This window comes from Lygodium microphyllum, chromosome 10, assembly GCF_053477565.2.
Source record: "Lygodium microphyllum isolate KBCC chromosome 10, Lygodium_microphyllum_v1.1.10, whole genome shotgun sequence".
Lineage (NCBI taxonomy): Eukaryota > Viridiplantae > Streptophyta > Polypodiopsida > Schizaeales > Lygodiaceae > Lygodium > Lygodium microphyllum.
Genome location: NC_141144.1, coordinates 125,474,452 through 125,500,012, shown reverse-complemented (window position 1 = coordinate 125,500,012; position 25,561 = coordinate 125,474,452). Strand labels below are relative to the sequence as shown.

General features: G+C 42.8%; 1 protein-coding gene across 1 annotated transcript in view; it reads left to right on the top strand.

The window, feature by feature from the left end:
* Positions 1–5,115: 5,115 nt before the first annotated feature.
* The window catches only part of LOC148030538 (uncharacterized), a 63,792-nt gene continuing 43,346 nt past the window's right edge, over positions 5,116–25,561 (top strand). The window contains exon 1 of the mRNA XM_087686893.1: positions 5,116–5,630. Coding sequence (XP_087543019.1) covers positions 5,347–5,630 — 284 coding nt within the window. The 5' untranslated portion in view covers positions 5,116–5,346. The remainder of the gene's footprint in view (positions 5,631–25,561) is intronic.

The window sequence follows — 25,561 nt, the reverse complement described above, 5'->3', positions numbered from 1 at the left end:
AAAACCCTACCCTTTGGGGCACGAAGGGTGTAGAATTTTGGCAAGACAAGGTTTTTGAGGTCCCGAGATCAGTGCCGGGCTACGAGTGCCAACCTACATGGAGAAGGCATCTTTGTGACATAAACATAAACATGGACACTTGGGTGGCATTCTGCAACACCCTCCCATTCAAACACAACAACCTGATATTCATGCCATACCCCCGAAGAATGGGAGTGGATTTTGACCCCAATGTCCACCATTGGTACACTTCCCCATAATCTACAACGCAAATTGTACCACGCTAGAGGAAGCCCTTATCTTTACCCTAGAAAATCTGGGTGACTCTATTATCCATTTTGTGGATGAATTCTCCTTGTGCCCCAAGCCTGCATTCATTACTACCTGCGATTACCTTAGGCTACTTAGGATACTACTTAGGCAAAACCCCAACCCACAATAACGCAACCTTCCACCCCTTTTCTTTGATCCCAATGCCATAGACAGCTGCGCCATGGCCTGACTAATAATGCACACCGCTTTTCTCCCCTCGTTTTGTTTATCCCTTCTAGAGGATATGAATGATAGTCATTTTATGTGTTGCAATCATCAATTTCTCTCTACCACCACTCTGCAAGTCCGCCTAAACCTCAAAGGGTACTTGTAGAGTTGGCAATTCCAAAATAAGTCTCTTAGGCCCCCTTCTCCACCCCACTCGAACAATGAAGCTTAGCTCTTGTCCTACATATGTAATTTATTTATTTTTTTAAAGAAGAAAATGAAGAAGAAAATAAAAGAAAATGAACAAGAAAGAGAAGGAAAGAAGGAACGAAAGACGAAGAAGAAAAGACAAGAAATCACAAAACAAACCACGGCTTATCCCACATAAGCCACACTCACTGCACCTAGGGGTTCTCAAGTTGGGTGCATCTGGTGGCTTTGGTTGGCTAACCCCCTAGCCTCATTTGATTCCCCACTTCACACTTAGGGCACATCAAGGGCATGACATACCTAGGGAGGTAACACTCGCCTATGGTTAGACCCGTCACTGTAAGCTACACGCACCGCACCTCCCTTATGCACAAACTGGGCCCTCAAGTGAGGGACAACACCCATGCTTTTTGCCTGTAGTTAACCCAACTCCCAGTCCCATTAGCATGAGCACAATGCACCACACGACAAACCAAGCACACCCCTAGGTAGTGCACATTCTTTTCTTTTCAGGTACAAACAAATGCTCCAACCCCCAGCCTTGGAGGCCCCATCATCCATGCAATGCAAACCTTCATTAGCTCAAAACCACAAGTGTCCTGTAACTAGCACCCGCCTAACAGAGGGGTCGTTTTATGCAACAAAGTCACCATGCAGGCGAAACAAGGCAGAGGCAGATCGAGGCAGTCCTAGTTAAAAAGTGAATGAAGAAGCTCGTTTGGAACAATGCAAGAGAAGGCAACCACGGAGAGCCAAAAGACGGATCCGTCTAACACCATCGTCAATTTCAAAGATGGATCTGCCCATTAGTCTCTCTCCAAGCAAGGATCCATCCAACACGATATTCAATTTCAAATGACAAATTCCCTCAAGGCCAGCAACAAAGAGGGACCTACCCCAACTACATCTTCAATTTCAAGGGCTGGTCCACCCAACACCAACCCCCACAAGGGCTTGTATACCAACTTAAAAAAGCCATCGGGCTACACCCATCCCTCCTTCCAACCCCTCCACATCAATGCCATGGGACTAGCACTAAACTAGGAGGGGGTTAATGTTAACCTTAGCATAAGAAGAAAGTAGAAAAAGTCGAAAAGCGCAAGTTGGGTCACCTAAAAGAAGGGCGGTCTCTAAAAATCAAGCCAAAGGCAAAAGCACATTTTTAAATGCAAGGTGCCCCTAAAATTGTTGTAAAAGAGCACTAGGCTCCCTCTTGTGCAAATTGTAAAAGATAGGTAGGCATTAGTAAGAAAGAAGGCACATAGAGAAAAAGGGAAAAATGACCTTGCCACAATGGCCAGTCATGTAAAAAAGGGGATATGGCGATAACCGCCCAAAAGGAATTTAGGGTTTTGTATATAAAGTTGAAAAGTGAAGGTAGAGCTCATTCTTTGGTGTGTGGCAAAGTGGACTCTTTTTCTTCTCTCCTTCTCTTCTCTTGCTTGCTTGCTTGTGAGTGCTTGAGGGAGGGAGTGTGAGTGAGTGAGGGAGTGAGTGTGTGTGTGAGGGTGAGGGATCTTGGAGGTGAAGCCCTCCACCATCTCCTCTCTTCTTATTCTCTTCTCTTCTCTCATCTCGTGTGTGGCTATGGAGGATGGAGCTTGGAGGAAGAGGCTTGAGGATGCTTGAGCTTGCATCACGAATCGTGGAGCTATCAGAGTGCTTGAGAGAGGAAGCAACTCAATCGAGCATCAATGAAAGCTCATTACACTCGTAGAGAGGGATGGCACGTCGGCTATGTGAGAGATAGCCATTAGTGCTCGCTTGAAATGCTTGAAGGAATAAGCGGTCTGTGGGTCTTGGCAATTGAGCGAGAGCTCTCTTTATAGAGTGCCTCACTTTCACACAAAGCACATATACACCATTAACCATATTGTGTGTGTGTGTGTGTGTGTGTGTGTGTGTGTGTGTTAATGTATTTTATAATTGTTGCATACATACATACATTCATTATATGCATAAATATTATCAACAAATGCGTATGTGTGCGTGTGCGCGTGCGCATGCTTGGATGAACTTCAATATCATAGATAGCAAGATAAGTAGTGCTACGATCGATGAAAGAGAATTGGATAATGATTAGCATACTTGTTCAAAAGGAGAGATAACTAAACAATCTTAATACGATGCTTGATAAAAGAACTCAAAATGGAAAAGCCTAGATACCAATTATGATCATATATGTTACAAAGAAGAAGTAGATAGCTATAAACAAATGAGTACTAGCTACATGCTCAAGATGAGTTCATATTGAGGCATAGTATTACCAAAATAGATTGTTGGATATGCTTTAAAGAGTAGAGATAGACGTAAGGACTTACTCTACGTATGAGCTCCTACGTAGAGACGAGCAAGCAGGATAAAGGTTGAGTTGAGACTCTCTCTCTCTCTCTCTCTCTCTCTCTCTCTCTCTCTCTCTCTCTCTCTCTCTCTCTCTCTCTCTCGACTCACTTACTCGGAACTTGATGATTAGAATGAGAGAGCGAGCCTACTTTTATAGATATAAGGAGAAAGGGATTGTGGAGGATACATCTCTATGAGATGCATGAAAAGGAGAAGGTCATGTCTTCTTTATTATGTGGTAGAGAAGAAAAGGAGTTAGGACACATCTCTATTATCAAGAAGGAGAGAAAGACATGTCTCTACTATTTATGCGGTAGAGAAGAAAATGAGATAGGACATGTCTCTATTATTTATAAGAAGGATAAAAAGGCACATCTTCTTTATTCTTTTGGGGGATGATGGGAAAGGTAATCCACAAGTATATTCTCCAAGGTATTTAGAAATGCTTTTAAGGCTTTCAAAACATGATCTTGTAGCACAAATGTGCAAGTCTAAAGAATTCGCGCACGCGTGTGTGTAGATATACACTTAGCTCATGTTCCACTTTACACCAATTGTGATCGAGGGCTCATGTTGTTACATTTCACTTTATTATGGTTGTATTTAGAGCTCATCAGAGTGATGGCATTTAAAAAGAATTTGGTGCAACCTTTCTTTTATACTCTCCTCTCTTAGTTGCTTTGCTTTGCACTCTATCTACGGGAAAAATGTGAAAGCACGGCCTTCTTCCTATCTAGACACTTTGTGACATGGCCACATGCGCCCAAAACCAAAAAAAAAGCTTCTAATTATAATAGTAAAATATAAGGGGGTGCTACCTTCATCTTAAGAGAGCTAGCAAATTAGATTCTTCAATTATTTAAAGAGTGTTTTAGTAGCTAAGTAATGCTCATGCCTTTCATCATGTGCTAAAGATTCTATCTTTAAACCCAAATGATAGAGCTCTTCTGACTATTAGTAGACCTTACACACAAGGTCCTTGCCTACATATTATAATGATGTGGAGACTATGTTTTAAGAGCATGTTTTAACAACCAAATTGGTGCAAAAGGCCTTGTTACAAATGAGTGCACACACGTCCATTTGAATTTAGGTTCATAAAATCTATCAATGATAATACACCATAGATTTGGCACATAAGTACATAAATACATCAATGCAATAGTAGCACCCATAATAATAATAATAATCCTCTGCACCAAAATGCACTTCACATATAATGCGACTAATTTTACATGCAGTGGATAACAAGTCACTATTATGTGGTGAATAGACAAATGAAATTCCACAAAATGAATGAATAAATAATATCATATTTCAATAGCAATAAAATAGTAAATTATCATAATAGTAATGCTCATGCCTTTCATCTTGTGCTAAAGATTCTCTCTTTAAACCCAAAGCATAGAGCTCTTGTGATTACTAGTAGCCCTTGCACATGAGCTCCTCACCTACATAATGTGTGATGTGGTGATCACTTTTTAAAAATATGTGTTAACAACCAAACTTGTGCAAAATGATGTGTCACACCTACCACTTTCTAAGAACATGTGTTAACAACCAAATTGGTGCAAAAGGCCTTGTTATACCCTTATTAATGAGTAGCAAATCACATGTGAGCGAAGGATTAGGGGAATTTATATGAGCGAGACCTCTGTTGTCTATCGATAGATCAACGATATGAGGGTAGCCTATGCATCATGTGCATGCAAGGGGGAATAGGTTTTGATAGAATGACATGGCAATGACTATCGACATATCAACGATATGAGGGTAGCCTATGCATCATGTGCATGCAAGGGGGAACATGTTTTGATAGAATGACATGGCAATGATAAGATCTCCACAACACATACATCATGTGCACGTGTGGATAGGCCAACGGCCTCCCCTCTTTCTTGTTATTTCTACAGCTTGCCAATGTGCGACTCGGTCCTTAAAATCGTGTGGCCTCCTTAGCCCTTAACATTGGAAAGTCCTCCATGTTTGGAGTAGCTTAGGTGGGCCATTGTCTTTGGGAGGGTCATTAGAAGGATAATGTACTATATAATATGACGAGAGAGAGAGAGAGAGAGACAGAGACTCTTCTGCATGTTTGGTGTTCGGGATTCTCTCTAGCCACGAACACATTCACACACACACACGCACACACACATACACAGTCAGTCTGTCTGTCTCTCAAACACGCGCGCGCGCGCGCGCGCACACACACACACACACACACACGAAGTCTTAAGGAAAGACCCGAGTCCTGAAGCACTGACGCCATGACAGGGGACGTCCAACTGATGTGCTGATTGAGCACACTTCACCATGGGAACAGCAATCAGGTGCCTATTTTCTTCTCGGCACCTTTCTTTGGTCAGCAGGAGGGTGCAGTGCAGTAATGGTAGCCACAGTTTCTTCTCGGCTCCTCTCAGCTCCTCCTCTTCCACTTCCTCTTGCTCCTCCTCCTCCTCCTCCTCCTCCTCCTCGGCAGGGGATGGCCAAAATGCAGGAGATCGTGGTAGCAACCCTTCTTACATGGCAGGCCTCCACTCCCATTACGGCCCCGGGAAATTACTTGGCAAGACTGCACTTATAACTGGAGCTGGCAGGCAGGTCTCTCTCTCTCTCTCTCTCCGTTCCGGTGTTATATCACTATTGCTCGTTTATCGTGCGCCACTTTTGATGAAACCATATTCTATTAAGTTAATGTTACAAGTGTGATTTGACACACACTTTTTTTTTTGGTGTGTGTGTGTGTGTGATTTCACACACACACACACACACACACACACACACACACACACAGTCTTTCTTTAGGGGGGAAATCAGTGTTCTGATTATGTTAATGCGCGGACGTGCTTGCCCTTCTTTTGCGAAACAGTGTTCTAGTACCAGGGTGATTTCAAGCCCCTGCATGCGTGCACAAAGACAGAGATCCAGCGGTGGTGACCAGAAGGTCTTCAGCCAAATTCCTGCATCCTTAAGGGCATCTGGAATTGGGGAATAAATTGAGAGATTTGGATTTGCAGGTTGATAGCTCTGCAATGTCTCGATGTAGTTGGCAAGTAGAAGCTCTTAGGCAACCTGTTGGCGAGACCTCAGCTCCGAAGTCTCCTTGGGAACACACACACAAACACGCATGCACCCTGTGCACATGTGCGCAGACACAGAGAGAGAGAGAGAGAGAGAGAGAGAGAGAGAGAGAGAGAGAGAGAGAGAGAGAGAGAGAGAGAGAGAGAGCACAAAAAGCTCTTTTGGATCTTGCATCCTATAGGAAATGGGGTCTGCTGATTGCTCATCCTAGAAAAGGAAATTGGGGCCTATTGATTGTTTTCTTGCAGGTCATCTGGGTTGTGGAGCATTAGCTCATTTTATTGGTCTTAATCTACCCAATTTAGTAGAAAACCTGAAGTCAACCTTGTCTCAGATTGAATACGTATCCTTATTTAATAATCTACCCAATTAAGTATGTTCACCTTCTTTACCCTATTTCTGCAGACCACAGCACTAGATCAGTACATCCTCTTTTATCAGTTTTAATTTGCATAAATTGTGGTGGTAGTATGCATTGTTGTCAGGGCCCCTCCGTTTGAATCTAGTAGTCAAGAACAATTAAGAGGAGACCAAGAAGTTTGTTCTGTTCCCCCAAACAGGGTTTTCATGTGATAATAAAAGACTCCATTTCCAAGAGGGAGGAACTACAACCACTTTTTCCTGATGATGAAAAAACAGGTCCCAAGACAGTTGGTGCTTGGTCCACGAGGTACAACTGCTTTTTCCTGATTTCATGGGCTGTCACTGTTCAGACATTTCAACAGGGATTTGTCATACTGGTCCTTGGGATGTCCATGTTGAGAGGTTGTAGGAGCTGTGACTCTGATGCAGCTTACGGTGTGTGAACCTAGTTTTTATACATAGATGCAGGAAAAATCTGCTGGTATTAAGACTAAATATGACACAGAGTAAGTAAACCATGTCTGGGACCATAGATCCGTGCGATGTTGTAGTGAAGTACCTTGCGAATGTTATAAGGAGACCATCTTGTTCATGAAATTAATCATGTGAAGACAAATAAAGTGCACAAAGAGTACAAAATACTGAGGTGATGACATATCTCCAGTCTCCCTCCCTCCCAAGTGCACGTGATGTGATATAAAAGAGTGGAGGAGTGGAGCATGTATAACCTATAGAGTGAGACTTGAGACAAATAAGCTAGCCTGAAATGAGTTGTCCATCTGCCCAAAAAAGTGCCCAAAAACAAGCCTAATAATGTGCTTAATAGGGGATAGTTTGTTTGTTTTGTGAAGGTCTTGGATCTAACCATACCTTTTATTCTCCCCTAGGGACACAGATTTCTTAGTAGGATGACCAGCGATTAAAAACCTACACTTAATGCTAAATCAAATAAAAAATCAAAAGCCCTTAAAATCCATTGTGGTTTTATCCGCCTTTGCAGGCCTTGGTAGGCTACTAGGCAGCCAACGAGCACCCTTTGTCCAGTGCCTTGGTCTCTTTGGGCTGATTACTTGGGCTCCGTGTCGAGCTAAAAATTCATTAGCCCTTAATCAAACAGCCCTAAAATCCAAATTAATTAATGAATTGAAACCTTCTATTAAAATGAAACAAGGTCCTAGAGAGTTTCAGTGTTTCATATACAATGCAAACCCTGATTTGGGAGGCCCCAAAATTTCTATAAATAGACAAGCTGCTTTCCCATTCCGTCATTCTCGTTTTTGTAGATTGTAGGTGCTAGAGCTTTGCTACCCACATCCCATTCGCAGAGGACATCTCAGCCGAAGGTCCCTCACATTGTCTACTAGCTATTGGTGCTTGCTTGCAGCCATTCTTCTTGTTGATCTCACCGCCTACAACTTGTCGCTAGCTGATCAACGAGGTCCGTACCCTACGTTTGCTGCTTGGCGACCCTCTACTACTTGCATTTGCTGATATGGAGGCTTCCTCTACACCGACCAACCTTCTCCAAGCTATGTTTGGCTTGTCCAGCTACTGCATGGCACTCCACCACTCTTTTGAGGCTGCATTTGATCTCTCAAGCTGTCACCTTGCTCTAGACACAGTGTTTGCACACTTTCTCTCAGCCTTGTTTGACACAGATTCAGCCCACATTGCTTCGTTTGCTGTTGCCAGATGTCTTCAAAGGCTATTGTGCTGTTTTTGGGATCCATTAGAGTATGACACACTCTCTAGCTCATTATCTTTGTCTTAGTCTTTGAGACACGAGAGTTTGAGGTTCAATATTCATTCATTGCGCAGTGTGTTTGCTGCATTAAGCATTATATATTCAACAGTCATTCATATAAAATTATTCACCGTATTCATTGTCTTTAAGTTACTTATCCTAACCGTGTTCTATTATTAATTTGTGCTTTGTTGTACGATTGTATTTGTATTTTTATGTTAGGGCATTTCTTTACATGGTATCAAAGCTAGGTACTCTCTGAAGAAACCTAGGCCTTTGATTTGAAAGCTCTTCGTAGAAGCAAGAACAACACGAGGGACATATAACTTCAAACACTTCATCACCGCTTCGCACTTGTGAGCCAAATCCATTGAGAAATGAGTTGGAGTGGGTCTCATAGCTCGGTCCATAAGGTTCCAACTGTTGAGAGTCATTTCCTAGACGCATGCGGCCATGTCAGTAGTGCCAAATGCGAGGTTGCCACGTGGCAACAGTCAGACAGTCCGACTGCATTAGTCGTCTGTATTTAATGCAGTCGACCTGATCATTTATTGACATTATTTACAGCTTATAAATAGGCTGAGTTTCCAATAGTCTACTCATTGTCTCTGACAGATTTTAGTATGTTGATTGCGGAGATTGCTCTCGGGACTGGCGGAGATCGAGATTCTCGAGGTGGAGACATACGTAGATATTTTCTATGTACCCATGTATAGTTTTGCATCCTTATATAGCATTCTTTACTGCAGATTTTCTACGTTTCACTCTCTTTCTCTCTCTCTCTTCTCTCTCTGTTCACTTTTTGTCACTGTCATTCGCTTTCGCATTGCTTCACTCTAACATGTTATCAGAGCATTGAAGGATTGACCTAGGGTGGATCTATTTGAAGAGTTTTCAGCGTGACACAAGGCTATGTTTTTAGTGTTTAAGTGCGAGCAGGTGGACTGCGCATTAAAACAAGGCTGAGGCGATCATGGGCGTGTGAGGAAAGAGAAGATTTGCTGAAGCTGCTGCTGTTTTTCGTGTTAGAGAAGAAAAAAGGCAGTGTTTTTGGCCTTTAAGTGCATATTTTACTTTTTTATCACCTCTAGCGAGTGAAGAAGGAAGGAGACGAGCAAACCTCAGCCCAGCAGGCTGTATTTTCACAGTCAGAGGGGGACTGCTTTTTGTGTTTTGTGCAGGCATAGTAGGTGAAGATGTCTTTTGAGGCCGAGATAGAGTTCCAGGCGATCATGGATCAGAAGGTGCCTGTCCTATCGGCTCTTCCTTTAGATCAAAAGCTCGATGGTGAGACCTACCGCATTTGGCGGGTCATGATGCTTGCTATACTGGAGTCCTATGATTTGGGGGAGCTTGTTACGAAGGATATCAATCGTCCTTCGCGAAACGAGTCTAGACTCTCTTTCAGTGAGAAGGTGGAGTTGGCAAAGACTCAGGCACATTGGGATAAACTTAGTGCTTGCATTCACTCGTTTTATTTCTCCCCTGTACTACAGCTGTTATTTCTCATATAGAGCATTTGACGATGCTAGGGAGATATGGCTGGAGTTGGATCAGATGTATAATCGGATGACCGTCATGAAGAAAGTTTCTCTAGAAGTACAAATGAGGACTATGAGTGTCAACAAGTCATCAACCATGCGAGAGCATATCAACAAGCTAAGGCAGCTTCAGATGCAGTTTCAAAACACAGGGAAGATGATCATTCTAAAGATATGGCAATAACTCTTCTTTCACAGTTATCGTCTCATTTCAGTGGTTTTTATTCCGCCTTGATTGCTTCAGGGCGGTCTGAGACTCTTCAGTGGGAAGAGTTGATTCCTATGGTCTTGGACCAAGAGAAGCAACTGAAAGGAAATTTGAAGCTTTGATTGGTCAATCCTCTCAGAAAAAGAAGAAGGACCAAAAGAAAAAAAGGGAGACAAATCTAAGAAGGACAAAGACAAGGAGTCTACTTGTGTCGCTGAAAGAAGGATTGCCCCGAGAAGGAGAAGAAGGAGAAATCTTCAAAGGATTCTGGAGCGGTGGTTGCTCCCTCATCAGCTGCTTTCCTCCATTTGGAGGTGGCTGAGGATTCGATCTTGCCGGCTTCTGATGTTGTGTTGACCGTCCCATTTACTCGGAAGTGGATTGTTGACAGTGGTGCCTCTAGGCATATGACTTCGTCTTTAGCACGTGTTACTCATTTGTGACCTTCTCATGGCTAGATTCTTATTGGAGATAGTTCGTCTATTCCTATTCAAGGATGGGGCAACATGCATCTTATTCCAGATGGGCGTGGTGGTGTACATGTACCTGAGGTACTGTATGTGCCGGTGTGGGGTATCATCTTCTCTCGGTGCACAAGATTTGTGCCCTCAGTCTCTTGGTCGAATTTAATGTGGATTCTTTTCTGATTCTTGATGGAGGGTCGAGAGCGGTTCTTTCTTCAAGTTATGAGGAGAATGGAGTCTACAAGTTGCGGTCTTCTTCTGCCTTGACTTCTCTTCTTCTTACCTCCCAAACTCTGTCCGAGCTTTGGCATGCTCGATTTGGTCACCTCAATTATGAATATCTTCGAAAGGCGTATAAGGACCAGTTTGCTGGAGGTTTGCAAGTTATTGTGGTGAGTCAACAGCCTTGTGTATCCTGCATCCATGGGAAGCAGACTCCTGATGTTGTTCCTAGCCAGGCTTTGAGGTGGTCTTCAGCATCCTTGGAGCTCTTTTCCACCGATCTTTCTGGACCGATGAGGACGGAATCCCTTTGAGGGAGTTTGTATTTCATGCTCATTGTAGATGATTACATCAGGGTGACATGGGTCTATTTCTTGAAGCTGAAGTCGTAGGCTTTCTCCAACTTCAAGGATTGGTTGCTTTGTGAGGAGAATCAATCGAGGCAGAAGTTGAAGACCTTGCGATTGGATAAGGACAGAGAATTTGTTTCTAATGAGTTTGCTCGGTTTTGTGCAGATCGTGACATAGACCAGGAGTTTGCTAATACAAACACCCCTCAGGAGAATGGCATTTTGGAGCGGAAGAATCGCAGTGTGATCGAGATGGCCTGTACTATGATGGAGCATCATGAGACACATCAGTGTCTGTGGACTAAAGCTGTGGCTACTTCAGTTCACATCCTTAATCGTTCCCCTACTTCCTCTGTTATTGATATGTCTCCTTTTGGGGCGTACTTTGGATCAAAGCCCGATGTCTCTTATTTCAGGGTTTTGGGTGTGATGCTTATGTTCACATCCCGAAGACATAGCATGTCCAATTTGAAGCGGCTTCCAAAAGACAGGTGTTTGTGGGCTCTAGCTCACAATCTCAAGGCCACCAATTGTATAATCCTGCTAAGCAGGATGTCTACACGAGCCGCGACGTTCGGTTCGTGGAGGTTCTACCCCCAGAGGGGGGTGAGGATCACCCTGTACTTGGAGATCTTGGTGGTGATAGCTGGGTCCCAGCGACTGTTTCTCTCGAGCTTGTGTCTCTTGAGGACTCCTTTTCGGATGAGAAGCCTACTACCCAGCCACTGGATTCACCGATTGGTCCTCCATTGATGGTGAACCTTTCAGAAACTTTAGCAGATGGAGAGCGCCGAGGCAAGATTTGCGGTGGCCTCCCTCTCATTGGGCCCGTGACATGCTCCAAGATTCAGGGATCGAGGAGGTCCTTGAGGAGTGGCAACTGCAGGTTGGACCGCGGAGGTCACGACAGCACCAGGGACATACACATACTATGGAGCTTGTTTGGTCTAACTATTGTTTGATGTCCCTTGTTATGCAGGATAGAGAGCCTACATCAGTGAAGGAGGCTTTACAGTTTAATCATTGGCAAAAGGCAATGGAAGTTGAGTTGGAGGCTATTGAGTGGAATGGCACTTCGTACCTTGTGCCTCGTCCCTCTCATAAGAAGGTGATTGGTGTCAAATGGGTCTTTAAGACCAAGTACCATAGTGATGGCTCTTTGGACAAGCATAAGGCTCGCCTTGTTGCTAAAGGTTTTGCACAGCACCTAGGTGTTGATATTCATGATACTTTTGCCGCTACTGCTTGCATGGCGACTATTCATGCTGTTCTTGCCTTGGTTGGCCATAGGAGATGGCTTGTCTTTTAGTTGGATGTGAAGTCAGCCTTCTTGAATGGTGATTTGAAGGAGGAGATCTATGTAGAGCAGCCTCTTGGCTTTGGTTCCTTAGATGGGAAGGTTTATAAGTTGAAGAAGGCCTTGTATGGCCTAAAGCAGGCTCCGCATGCTTGGAACGAGAAGATTGATTTGTTTCTCCAGGCCAAGTTGGGATATCGGCGCTCCAGGGCCAATCTGCAGCTTTATGTGCACACTTTCGAGGATTGTCCTCACTACTTTACTTTGTATTACTTTGAAATAGTAATTGATATTGACAATGCTGTTGATTGAACTAATTTTGATTGTTTAGTAATGGCCATGGATTGTTGCATTGATGAAGCCAAGGTTCACGTTGAGCTAGCATTGTTTTTCTAACTGGTTACCATAGAGTTTGTATTTTTTATTGATTGGGTCATGTGTTGTTTGTTTTGTATGTTGATGACTTGATTGTTACAGGTGATCATGCCCAGAAGGTTGAAGAGACGAAGGCAGCCCTACATTAGAAGTTCGAGATGACGGATTTAGGATTTCTCCATTTCTTTTTGGGTCATGGGATTTATCAGTCTCAGAGGGGGATTTTCATCTCTCAGCAGAGATATGTATAGGAGCTCTTGGTGACTTTTGAGATGGAGGATTGTCGGTCCATTTCTACTCCTATGGATCTGAACTGGAAGGCCACTTCACATGCATATTCTCCTTTGGCGGATGCTACCCGCTACCGTCAGCTGATTGGATCATTGATTTGGCTCCTCAACACATGAGTTAATTTTTGTCTTGCTGTAGGTCTTTTGGTTGGGTTCATGAGTGCACCTCAGCAAGTGCATTGGCAGGTTGCTCAAAGGATACTTCGGTTTTTGAGGGGGACCTCCATCCTCGGGATTTCCTATTCAGCAAGTATAGGTGCTTCTGATCTTGTTCTTGCAGGTTGGAGTGATTCAGATTGGGCTTGCGATGTGGATCAAAGGCAGTCTACTACAGGTTATTGTTTTACCTTGGGTGCTGGTGCTATCTCTTGGAGTAGCAAGAAACAGCCCGCAGTAGCCCTATCTTCGACTGAGGCAGAGTATCGGGCTGCGTCTTCTACCACATGTGAGATTGTGTGGCTTTGGCGGTGGTTGGAGAAGCTTGGCTGCCCCCAGACTTGTCCTACTATCTTGCGTCGCGACAATGAGAGTTGCATTGCCTTGGCACGGAATCCCGTATTCCATGCTCGGACAAAGCACATAGAGATTTAGTATCACTTCATTAGGGAGAAGCTTCTGGATGAGACCGTTGATGTGGAATATTGTAAGACCGAAGACAATCTTGCAGATTTGTTTACGAAGGTACTTCCCTAGGCTTTACTTCACCAACACTCTAGATTCCTCCGTCTGTTGCCTTGTTCAAGATCTGAGAGGGGGTGTTGAGAGTCATTTCTTGGACGCACGCGGCCATGTCAACAGTGCCACGTGGCAGGCTGCCATGTGGCAGCATTCAGACAGTCCAATTGCATCAGTCAGCTGCATTTAATGCATCCGACCTGATCATTTATTGACATTATTTACAGCCTATAAATAGGTTGAGTTTCCAGCAGTCTACAAGTTGTCTCTGACAGATTTCAGTCTGCTAGTTGCAGAGATTGCTCTCGTGACTGACGGAGATTGAGACCCTTGAGGTGGAGACATACGCAGATATTTTCTCTGCACCCGTGTATAATTCTGCATCCTTATATAGCATTCTTCACTGCAGATTTTCTGCGTTTCACTCTCTCTCGCTCTCTCTCTCTCTCTCTCTCTCCTCTCTGTTCACTCTTTGTCACGGTCATTCGCTTTTGCATTGCTTCACTCTGACACCAACATGGCGGAGAGACACCGGACTACCTTGGAGTCCACAAACCCTATGAGATCTCATGAGTTGAGTATGTCCTCATCCTTATGTATTGGGCTCAACAACAATTTGAAGGTAAATTTGAGTTTTTCCGTTTAGATTCGGTGCACTGGTCTAATGATTTTGCAAGAAGGATGGAAGCTCCATAAGGGATTGGCCATCTTGTTGTGGAAACAGGTATGGAGTACAAACCATTCACTTCTCTCTCTCTCTCTCTCTCACATCTATTCCCACATCATTCACTTCTCTATCTCTCTGTCATTTATGCCATTCACATCTCTATCCTCATTTTCTCCCATGCCAGGTATGCAGCTTCATATGTCTCCATCTTTTGATTCCACATCCTCTTTTCTGCAAGTTTTTGGTGATTCTCATGAAAAAGGGACCATTCAATCAAGATATTGGTTCATTAGTCCCGAAGAAGATAGATTTTTATTTATGAACTCTAAGAAAGGTCAATAATATAAAATGTTAATTACTCCACGAGTAAGTTTTTCCATTTCTTTTTCTTTATTATCTTCATCTCAAGGTAATTTTGAATTAGGTGATGTGAAGATATGCTAGGGTTTGCACTGAGGAAACACAGCATGTACGACCAAGATTGAAACACAAAGACTCAGATAGAGATAAGCAAAACTCAAACCCTAAACACAGCATGTACGACCAAGATTGAAACACAAAGACTCAGATAGAGATAAGCAAAACTCAAACCCTAAACCCTAAACACAAAACACAAAACACAAAAACTCAAAACCCAAACATAGAGACAAACACAGAGAGAAGAAACTCTGAAGTGAATGAATGCTGTAAATGAATGTAAGAGTATACAGAATGCCCAACAGTAGAGCAATGTAGTGTTGGAGAGTGACGTCCACCGGAGACGGATCCCAAGTGCGGTAACCAACAGTCAAAATGTCGGAGTGCAGGAAATATCGAACGCTGATCACCAAAGTCGGGTAACTGAGGTGAGAATGGGAAAGGTGTTTGAAGATGTAGATGACTTGCTAGATAGCATAAACACACATATTGCAGCAGTCGCGTTGTGTGCGAGATGGCAATAGCTTGTCGCTTGGCACTAGATGTTGAAAACGTAGGTTGATTAGGTGCTATGATCATGCAGCAGATCGAGACATCCAAACAACAAGGCAATGGTTGAAAACAGGCTGCCTAGGGCTGGATAGTGATGGGCTGTAGTTGGTGATGGCCGGACAGCAGATGGTAGGTGGCTGATGGCTGAAATCTGCACGGTAGAGTGAGAAACCTGCACAAAAGGATGAGGCTGAATGGTGGGCAGCCTGTTTATTTATAGATGTTGAAGGGTGCCCCAAGAAATTAGGGTTTTGGGGGACCACTAAAACTCTCTCGAACTGCACACCAAATTTGTGTAGCGTGTTTTGAGGTTGTTTAAAAATGCTAATTAGCTGCAAAGCATGGTTTCACTCAACATATGCATCAGCTAATTCTTTATTTCAATTCAATGCATTTAATGGACAAAAGGAACCTAAAATGTTTCCCATAACCACACCCACAAATTCATTCAATCTCCCATCCATCTCTCCCTCTTCTTCTGCTACACCTTTATTTACATATCCATTAAGTGCATCTCACATGCCTTCACACACCACACCAGGGGGTTCTTCACACTTAGGCATAGCCTTTAGGACCTCTTCTTTTCGTTAGCTGGGTGGTGTATCCATGGTGGAGGCTTGTCTTGCATTTCACACACTTTTGGGCTTCTCACAGCTTGGGATACCCTCTTGGCCATTCTAGAGTGTGGATTAGTTGGTACTGTAGTTTGCCTCCAAGGCATTACCTAGTGGGCCTTCTGGTCATTTTGTTGTACCCGAGTTGACATTTAGACACGATTAAGTATCTTGATGCCTCCATCATCACTGGTACCTTACGGAAATATTCGTGTTTTAGTGCCTTTGTATCAATTGGTACCCTTTGGACACTCTCAACCTATTTTTGCCTATCCGTAATCTTAACCATGAACCTCAAAACTTTAAAAAGTCATTGATTAGGATAAGTTAAAAGTCAAGTTGTTGGGTATTGGCGACTTCTCACCAAGTTCTCTACCACAGGGGCTCCTAAGTCCTTTGATGATCAAGTCACAATTCCTTAACAAGCTGTCGTAGAAATACGTCCATTTAGTTGTTGGGTGTAAAGGCCCTTTTGCTACTCCCGTGTATATATTTACTTGTACATGTGAACACACCCTTACGGGTGTAAGTGTACCGAACCCCAAGTATAAATACAGTCTTTTATTCTTTGTGTGTACCACACTGGTACACACCTATCTCGAGTCTCCACTCTCTTTGCACTCTCTATTGCTGAATACACCTCCTTTGTCGTTCACACTACTTGGGCACTTCGCTCTCCCTTCAAATTGGTATCAGAGCTGCGGCAAGAGTGTACGCACTTCCTGAGTCTCTGCGTGCGTGCGTGAGGAGATAGGCAAGTCGTCGCTTTTGTGTGTAGGCGTCAGGTAGTTGGCGATCAGATTGACCAGTGTTTCAGCAGGCGCAGGTCATGAGCAGCAGGTGTAGGTCAAGTCACGACCAAGCATGCGAAAGTGTTTTAGGCAGTCGACAGGTCACGTTTGACCAGGCGGCATCAGCGTATGACATGCGTGACTGCAGGTGGTGACCCATTGGCAGGCAGGTGCAGGTCACGGGGGGACTGTCGCCAAAACTGCGACAGCATTTTTGACACGATTCAGGCAGTAGTTGTCATTTTTTTACACATTATTTTATTTCCTGCAAGCAGCCCCCTGCTCATTGATGGAGGTTCCCGCGTGCAAGCACAGCTTGCAGATTTGTGCCAGAAGATTTGGGGCTTTTCCCAGATTTGATGCTGTTCATGTGAAACAATGACATCTGACCCAGAAATTGCAGATATTGTGCGCGCTTGCTCCGGAAATATTTGGGGCTCCTCAAGTGAAATTTTGCTAAGCTGAGCCAATTTCACTATAATTTGTGCACATTTGGACCCCAAAATTTGGGGGTTTTGCAGGATTTGTTAAATTTCTGTAACATTTACCAGTATTTGACACTCGGGATGATGTATTAATGCAATTGGGGCAGATTTATTGCAAAATTTTGGGGGTTTTTGCATCTGTGATGCATTCCGAGCTGATTTGTGCTTTGATAGTGAAATTACAGCAAATTCACTGTTGAGTGGGAGAAATTTGGACTTGGGATGTATCAAATGTTGTAAAAGGGTAGCTTCTCTTGGTACATGTATTGCTAAATGCTCATTGTGTAGTGAAATAGTGGTACATACAACACTTGGGTTATTGCATTTGGGCATTATGGTGATGTATTATTGAAGTGGGATATCAGATTTGGTTCATGTACATGCTATAATCAGCTCTTGGGACTGAAATTGCAGCAAAATATCTACTTCTTGGACAGCTAAATATCTACTTCTTGGACACCTTTGAAAGTACAAGTGTGTGTACTTGCTGTTGTATTCAGCAACGTTGCTATTGGCTGAAAGTATCCAGCATTTTATTGCTGAAGATGGTTGGTAGTGCATCTACATCTGACACAAAGAATCTTTTTGAGATTCGTGAATTTGACGGCAATGGCTTTGATCTTTGGAAAGATCGTATGCAAGGTATACTTTTTCTTAAGGATTGTGATGGTGCCTTGGCAGAACATAAACTTGTCACTTCCCTGTCAAATAGGTCTATCTTGTGCGAAAGTTGGCTAACTTGAAGCTTGATGAGTCTAAGTCTGCCTCCAAGCATTTAAATGCTTTCACTGGTATTTTGAGTTAGTTACAGGATGCAGACTTGCCGACTTTTGATCCTAAGTTGAGGGCTATCTTCTTGCTCATGACTTTACCAAATTCATGGGAAGCATTGGTTGTGTCATTGAGCAACAACCCCAACTTGACATTTGATGGTGAGTGTGGTTCCATTCTCAATGAGGAGATTAGACGTAAGGCAAGTGGGGAAAATAGTGGATCGGCCTACAATGTAAGAGGACGGATTGCAAAGAGGTCAAATGTTGCAAATAAGCACAAAAATCACAGCAAAAGCAAGGAAAAACATCAAGATGTTACTTGCTATCAGCATGGACGCAAGGGGCACAAAAAGCCCTATTGTAGGTACTATAAAAAGGAGCTAGAATGTAAGAAGCAGGCTAATGCAAAAGGCAAAAAGAATGAGAAGGATGGCAGCTCTATCCCTAAATAAACAGAGAAGGCAAAGTGGTTTCTAATGTTGTTATTGAGGAGATAGAAGAAAATGAAGATGTTGATTTGCTTGTTGTATCTTTAGATCCACATGCTATGACAGCGGAAGACTTGTATATCACTAAAAGGGACGTGATAGATGCCTTGTTGTCTACTCATGATGGTTTGTCACAATCGAGGATTGTTGACAGTGGTGTTTCATTTCATGTAACTCTATCTTTGGAGTGTTTTTTTTCTTATGCAACAGGTAACCTTGGAAAAGTTTACCTAGGGAATAACCATGCATGTGATATTGAAGGAGTAGGCACCATACACTTGGCTCTTGAAAATAGCTAGGATTTGATTTTTCATGATGTTAGGTATGTACTTGGCATTAAGAAGAGCTTGCTTTCTTTTGGGCAGTTAGACAACAGGGGTTACTTTACTACCTTTGGTGGTGGAATGTGGAAGATACATAAAGGATACATGCTAGTCACTAGAGGTGGTAAAAAGGGAACTCTATATTATCTTCCTTGCAAGGCACTTTGTTGAAAGCTTATTGCAGTTGCAAAAGTGCAGTCGCACATGGAGTTATGGCACAAGCGTCTTGGACACATGAGCCAAAAGGGTTTACATGCACATTCTTCACTTGGAAGAGTTGATGCGAAAAACTCAAAGCTTGACTTTTGTGATGATAACATTTTTGAAAAACATGTAAAGAGTTCATACTCTCATGGAGCCTCTAGGAAGGCATGTATTTTGGATTTAGTCCATTCTGATGTATGTACCATGCCAATAAAAACTCATATTGGTTTTCGTTATTTTGTGTCTTTTATTGATGACCATTCTAGAAAGCTATGGGTTTACTTGCTCAAGCAGAAAAGTGAGGCATTGGACGTTTTTAAAAGGTTTTATGTATTTGTTAGTACTCAAAAGGGTTTAAAATTAAAATGCATAAGAACAGACAATGGGGAAGAGTATATATCCAAAGAATTCAATAAGTTTTGTGATGTCAATGGGATTAAACGGGAGCTTATAGCTCCTTATAATCTGTCATCTAATGGTGTGATTGAGCAAATGAATCGCACCTTATGTGAGAAGATTCGGTGCATGCTGTCCACAGCTAATAGCTTCTTATAATCCATTATCTAATGGTGTGACTGAGCGAATGAATCGTACCTTATGTGAGAAGATTCGGTGCATGCTGTCCACAACTAATCTCTTGTAATCGTTTTGGGGAGAAGCACTTAAAATCGCGGTGCATATTTGCAAGTGGTCTCCACATCGTACACTTGAAAGTGGCATCCTTGAAGAGGTTTGGTTTGGCAAACTTGCTTCATATGACCACTTAATGTTGAGAAACCCTTCACCCGTAGTTTTGCGTTCTGCGTTTTGCGTTTAGGGTTTCACAGTGGACAGTCCTAAAAAGGGGTTGGGGGCGCGCACAATGGGGCACCACCCTAGATTGTCGGCGCCCTCCCTCCGGGCACCACCCTAGACAGTCTCTTGACTATTTATAGGCTGCCTTTGTCACTCATTTGACACGGTTGATTCATTCAGTTCGTCACCTCTTCTCTTCAGCCTCTCCACTACCCTCACACCCCTTCAGGAGGACATTGGGGTTCGTGGTTCGTGGCTTTCTTCATCATCTTCCTTGTGCTACGGCACCCTTGTTCCCTTGTATCACATTCATTCCATTCATCAAAGTTTCTTCTCTCTTCTCTTCTCTTCTCAGTGTTTGTCGACCTCACTTTGTGTTCCTCCCCACAAACCCTACTGTCTCACTGGTACGTCGTCTTTTGACACTTAGGGGTCTTTGGTTGCGAATGCTATGCACATGTACCTGTTGATAGTAAAACCAAACTTGACATGAAATCCCACAGAGGCATCTTCATGGGTTATGGAGATGAAGGTGAAGTGGGTTATAGAGTTTGGGTTTCAAGCATAAAAAGGGTACTACATAGCCGAGGTGTGGTATTTAATGAGTCAAAGCTGCTAAAAAATGCCACATCTAGTGACTTACACAAAAAGAAAGTAAAATTTCAGCATGATTAACCACTTGGATTGCCATCAACCACTGAAAATTCAGCTCCATTTGATACTGGTTTTGATAATCAGCATATCATTATTGAGCCAGATGACAATGGGCAGCAAAGGGATGCTGAAAATCAGCTTGGGCAACAAATCAGCATGCTGAAAATGAATTACAGCAGCCTGAAAGTATATTACAGCAACCTGAAAATGCAGTTAAGCAGCCAAATAATGAGGTCATTGACATTTCTTTAAATGAAAATTAGCTTGGGCAACAAAATCAGCATTCTGAAAATGAATTACAACAGTCTGAAAGTGTATTACAGCAACCTGAAAATGCAGTTTGGGAGCCAAATAATGAGGTCATTGACATTCTTTTAAATGCGGATCCATTACTTGATAACACAGATCATTGGGTGAGAAGGTCTACACATGTCAAAAGACCTATACAGAGGTTTGATCCCTCTTTGGATTGCATTTTAGACACAGACGAGGGTTAGACTCTCACATATGAAGAGGCATTATCATGTGAGTTAAACAAAAGTTGGGAGCTAGCAATGCAGGAAGAAATGAGATCTTTGTATTAGAATGATACTTGGGATTTGGTTTCATTGCCCAAAGATAGGAAAGCTATTCCTAACAAATGGGTCTATAAAATCAAGTGTGTGGATGGCAAACCCAAATACAAAGCTAGGCTTGTGGCTAAGGATTATATACGGAAAGAGGGGATTGACTTTCAGGAAGTCTTCTCACCTTCTGTCAAAATGACCACTCTTCGGGTATTGTTTGCTATTGTAGCATCTATGGATCTTGAACTTGATCAGATAGATGTTAGAATTGTATTCTTGCATGGTGATTTAGAAGAAGAGCTGTCTATGAAAGAGCTAGAGGGCTTTGTTTTGCTAGGAAAGGAGCATTTGGTGTGTAGGCTTAAGAGAAGCTTGTATGGTTTAAAACAGGCTCCTAGACAGTGGTATAAAAAATTTTAGGCCTTCATGCTCTCACATGGATTTAAAAGAAGCAATGCAAATCACTGCTTATATATAAAGAAGTGTTGATGGAAGCCTTATAATACTTGTGCTTTATGTGGATGATATGCTTATTGCTGGTAAGGATAAAAACTAGGTTAATGCACTAAAAAGACAGTTGAATTTAGCCTTATCCATGAAGGGCTTAGGTGCAACTGAACGCATTTTGGGCATGCGTGTGACGAAAGATAGAGAGCAGCAGCTCTTGTTTCGCTTACAAGAAAAGTACATTAGGAAAGTACTTGATGGTTTTTCTATGGCAGATGCGAAGCCACTTGGTGTTCCTTTACCACCATACCTTAAGCTTAGAAAAGCAGATTGCCCAAAAGATGATAAGGCAACCAGCTCTATGAAGGGTGTCCCTTATGCTTCAACTTGTGGGTCACTCATGTATGCTATGGTTGCCACTAGACCTGACATTGCTCATGTAGTGGGAGTTGTGAGCAGGTTTATGTCAAACCCTATCAAAGCACATTGGGAAGCAGTGAAATGCATCTTCCGGCACCTTAAAGGTACCCAAAGGAAATATATTTTCGTATGGAAATGGTACGTTAGATCTGCAAGGATATTGTGATGTAGACATGGCAGGTGACTTGGATACTCGCAAGTCTACTAGCGGGTACATATTTACCTTAACTGGTGGGGCCATTTCTTGGTGCTCTAGATTACAAAAAATAGTAGCACTTTCTACCATTGAGGCTGAATATATTTCAGCCGTTGAAGCTTTAAAAGAAGCTGTTTGGCTTGGTCGTTTGGTCAAGGATTTTGGGCTGCTCGCCAAAACACCTGTACTTGGATGTGATAGCTAGAGTGTCGTATGCTTGGCTAAGAATGCCATGTTTCATGTACGCACTAAACATATTGATGTGCGGTATCACTTTATCAGACAAGTTTTGGATGATGTTCTAGTCACATTGACTAAGATCAGAACACAAGATAACCCTGTAGATGTTCTTACTATAAGTCTTGCAAAGGCTCAACACAAGCATTGTATTCGGCTAGTGGGAGTTGGTTAAAGGTTTGCTTAAGACCTTTGAGTTGGAGGTGGTTGGGTGTAAAGGCTCTTTCGCTACTCCTGTGTATATATTTACTTGTACATGTGAATACACCCTTGCAGGTTTAAGTGTAACATAACCTAAATATAAATACATTATTTTATTCTTTGTGTATATCTCACTGTTACATATCTCATACTGGAGACATGACGATGACACAAAGGAGGAGGTGAAGAATTAGGTGGCAGATCACATCTCCCAGTGGATGGGAGAAAGAGGACCAGCACTCTTCTCCCAGCAGTGGCCATGTTGCATGATGGACATAAATTGGTGGGTTGGGGCTGAGGTTCCACATTTGAGCATTATCTTTCGAGCCCCTCCGCAGTGGAGAGCTCTGATGGATGTGATCGAGTGGCCCCTAGCACAGGCGGTCCGTTTCTACCAGTGTATAAAGTCACGCCTCTCAGCTTGGCTAATAGATGCTCTGGTGGTACCACCTGGTGCATCTATCACCCCCATGGTCCGGTCGAGAGCTACCATGGGGGAATGGAGTTTCCCGTCTAGGCTTGCAACAAAGTGTATTGTATGCCCCATAGCTCTCAAAGGGGACTCTCATTGCTCCTTCTTAGAAGGGGTAGCAAGGGAAGGGCAAGCAAAACCAAACCTCAAATCAAAAATAAAAAAATAAAAAAAAATCAAAATCAAAACCAAGCTAGTGAGAACCAAGGGAACTCCCGATCTTCTCTCAAACTTGGGTAATAGAATGTATATAAGAGAATTAGGTATTGTCAACATTATTAAAAGGCTAGCCATTTTGATGAGAAGTGTTGATTAAATACAAGAGATATCACCAAAACCCAAGACTTAGACCCCTACCTCTTATCGAGCAACCCCCATGAGGAGAGAGAGTGTGGTAGCAATCTCCAGCAGGGGCAATGGCTAGGCGAGACCCACACTACCACCGGTCAACCACTAGAATCAACATTGTTGTCAATGTGAGAGGACATGTTTGACTAGTTTGCAGAGGTCCACATCATCTCCTTAGAGACATTTAAGGATGTGAGTCTCGTCCATATTTGCAATTTTCCTCTCGGCAAGGTTGCTATAGAGGTCAACTCATCACAATTGAGTACTTCAGCTCCTTCGATTGTGGACAGTGGAGCTACTCATCATATGACCCCCATGAAGGACATTTTCATCTCTTGAGTCCTTGTAGTTGGAAAAGTTTGCGTTAGGAACAACTCTTTGGTTAAGATTCAAGCTCACGGTCGTGTCAGCTTTGCCATTCACCAGGGACAGGATTTGGCTACACTAGATGATGTATACTGTCTCCCTAGCTTGGGGTGAATTTGTTATCTATTCAACAACTTTGTCGGTTGGGGTGAGTAGTTTTCTTTAAAGTGACCATGGTCGAGGTCCTCAACTCTCAGTTTGATTCGCTCATGGTGAGACACAACCCAGTGCTTGCACCAGATGATCTAGGTTTTTTTCGAGGTGATAGCTAAGGGTTATTGAGTTCCGAGGGAGTGCAAGAATCGAGACATGCAGTGCTTGCTAGCAGCAGAGAGAGTGAGAGAGAGTATAGAGTAGCGAGGAGAGTGAGTACGACTTGTGGGTACAATGATGAGGGTACCTCTTTAGGTTTTTAGATAGATATACCTGAGCATATATAAAAGGTACGAGGGCCCTTTATTCCCAACAAACAACCTTCCACCTAAAGGTAATGTGCCTTGAGAGGATAAAAAAATCAGCTTGGCATAGGTATATACAAAGCTGAAATACATATATCTATCCAACTCCCATCATCTATCAGTAATGAGCAAACTGCTTTGCTGGAAGACCCTTCGTAAGAAGGTCTGCAGGATTATCATCTATATGCACTTTGACAAGCTCAATGCTCTTGCTGTCAAGTACATCTCTAATGAAGTGGTACTTCACTTGTATGTGCTTTATCTTTGCATGAAAAATGGGATTCCGTGCTAGCATGATAGCACTCTGACTATCACAATGGAAAATAGGTAACTTTGTAATGGCAAGCTCTCCCACTAGATGTGAAAGCCATAAAGCCTCCTTGCATGTCTCAGTGGTAGCCACATACTCTGCCTCTGTAGTAGACAATACAACACACTTTTGTAGCCTTGGGATCCAAGAGATTGCTCCCCATGTGAAGGTAAACACATATCCAGAAGTGGACTTTCTACATCATAGTCTGCATCCGTAAAGCCAACAACAAATGCCTTCTGCTTTCCAAAGTAGATGCATAAATCCTTCATGCCTTCGAAGTATCTCATAATACCTTTCACTGCTTCCCAATGCTTTTTACCAGGGTTTGCCATGTATTTGCTAACCACTCCCACTGCAGAGGCAATGTCAGGACGTGTATCAACTATAGCATACATCAAACTGCCAACTGTTGAAGCATATGGTATCTTAGACATTTCAGCCTTCTCATCATTAGATGTAGGGCTGTCCTCTACACTGAGTTTCACATATGGAGGCAATGGAACCCCAATTGTTTCCCCCTCCTCCATATTGAAATGCTACAAAACCTTAGAGATATACTCTTGCTGACATACATAGAGTAATCCTTTTGACCTATCTTTGAGTATTCGCATGCCAAGAATGTGATTTGCATCACCAAGATTCTTCATGTCAAAGCTGCCACGAAGACTTTGCTTCAGTGAGTCCTAGGCATGAGTATCCTTGCCAGCAATTAGTATGTCATCAACATACAGAACCAAGATAATTAGGCTGCCGTCTACTGCCTTCTTGGTGTACAAGCAGCGATCCACTTGACTTTTGTGAAAACCTTGAGATTGCATAAATGCATCAAACTAATGATACCATTCTCTTGGTGCTTGTTTCAGCCCATACAAACTCTTTTTGAGTTTACATACCATCTTCTCTTTCCCTTTTTCCACAAACCCTTCAGGTTGCTGCATATATATGTTTTCATGCAGATCATCATGTAAGAATGTAGTCTTTACATCCATCTATATGAGCTCCATATCTTCAGCTGCAACCAAGTCCAAAATGGTTCTCAATGTAGTCATCTTGACTACAAGAGAGAAGATCTCATGGAAGTCAACTCCATGTTCCTACTTGTACCCCTTTGCAACCAATCTTGCTTTGTAC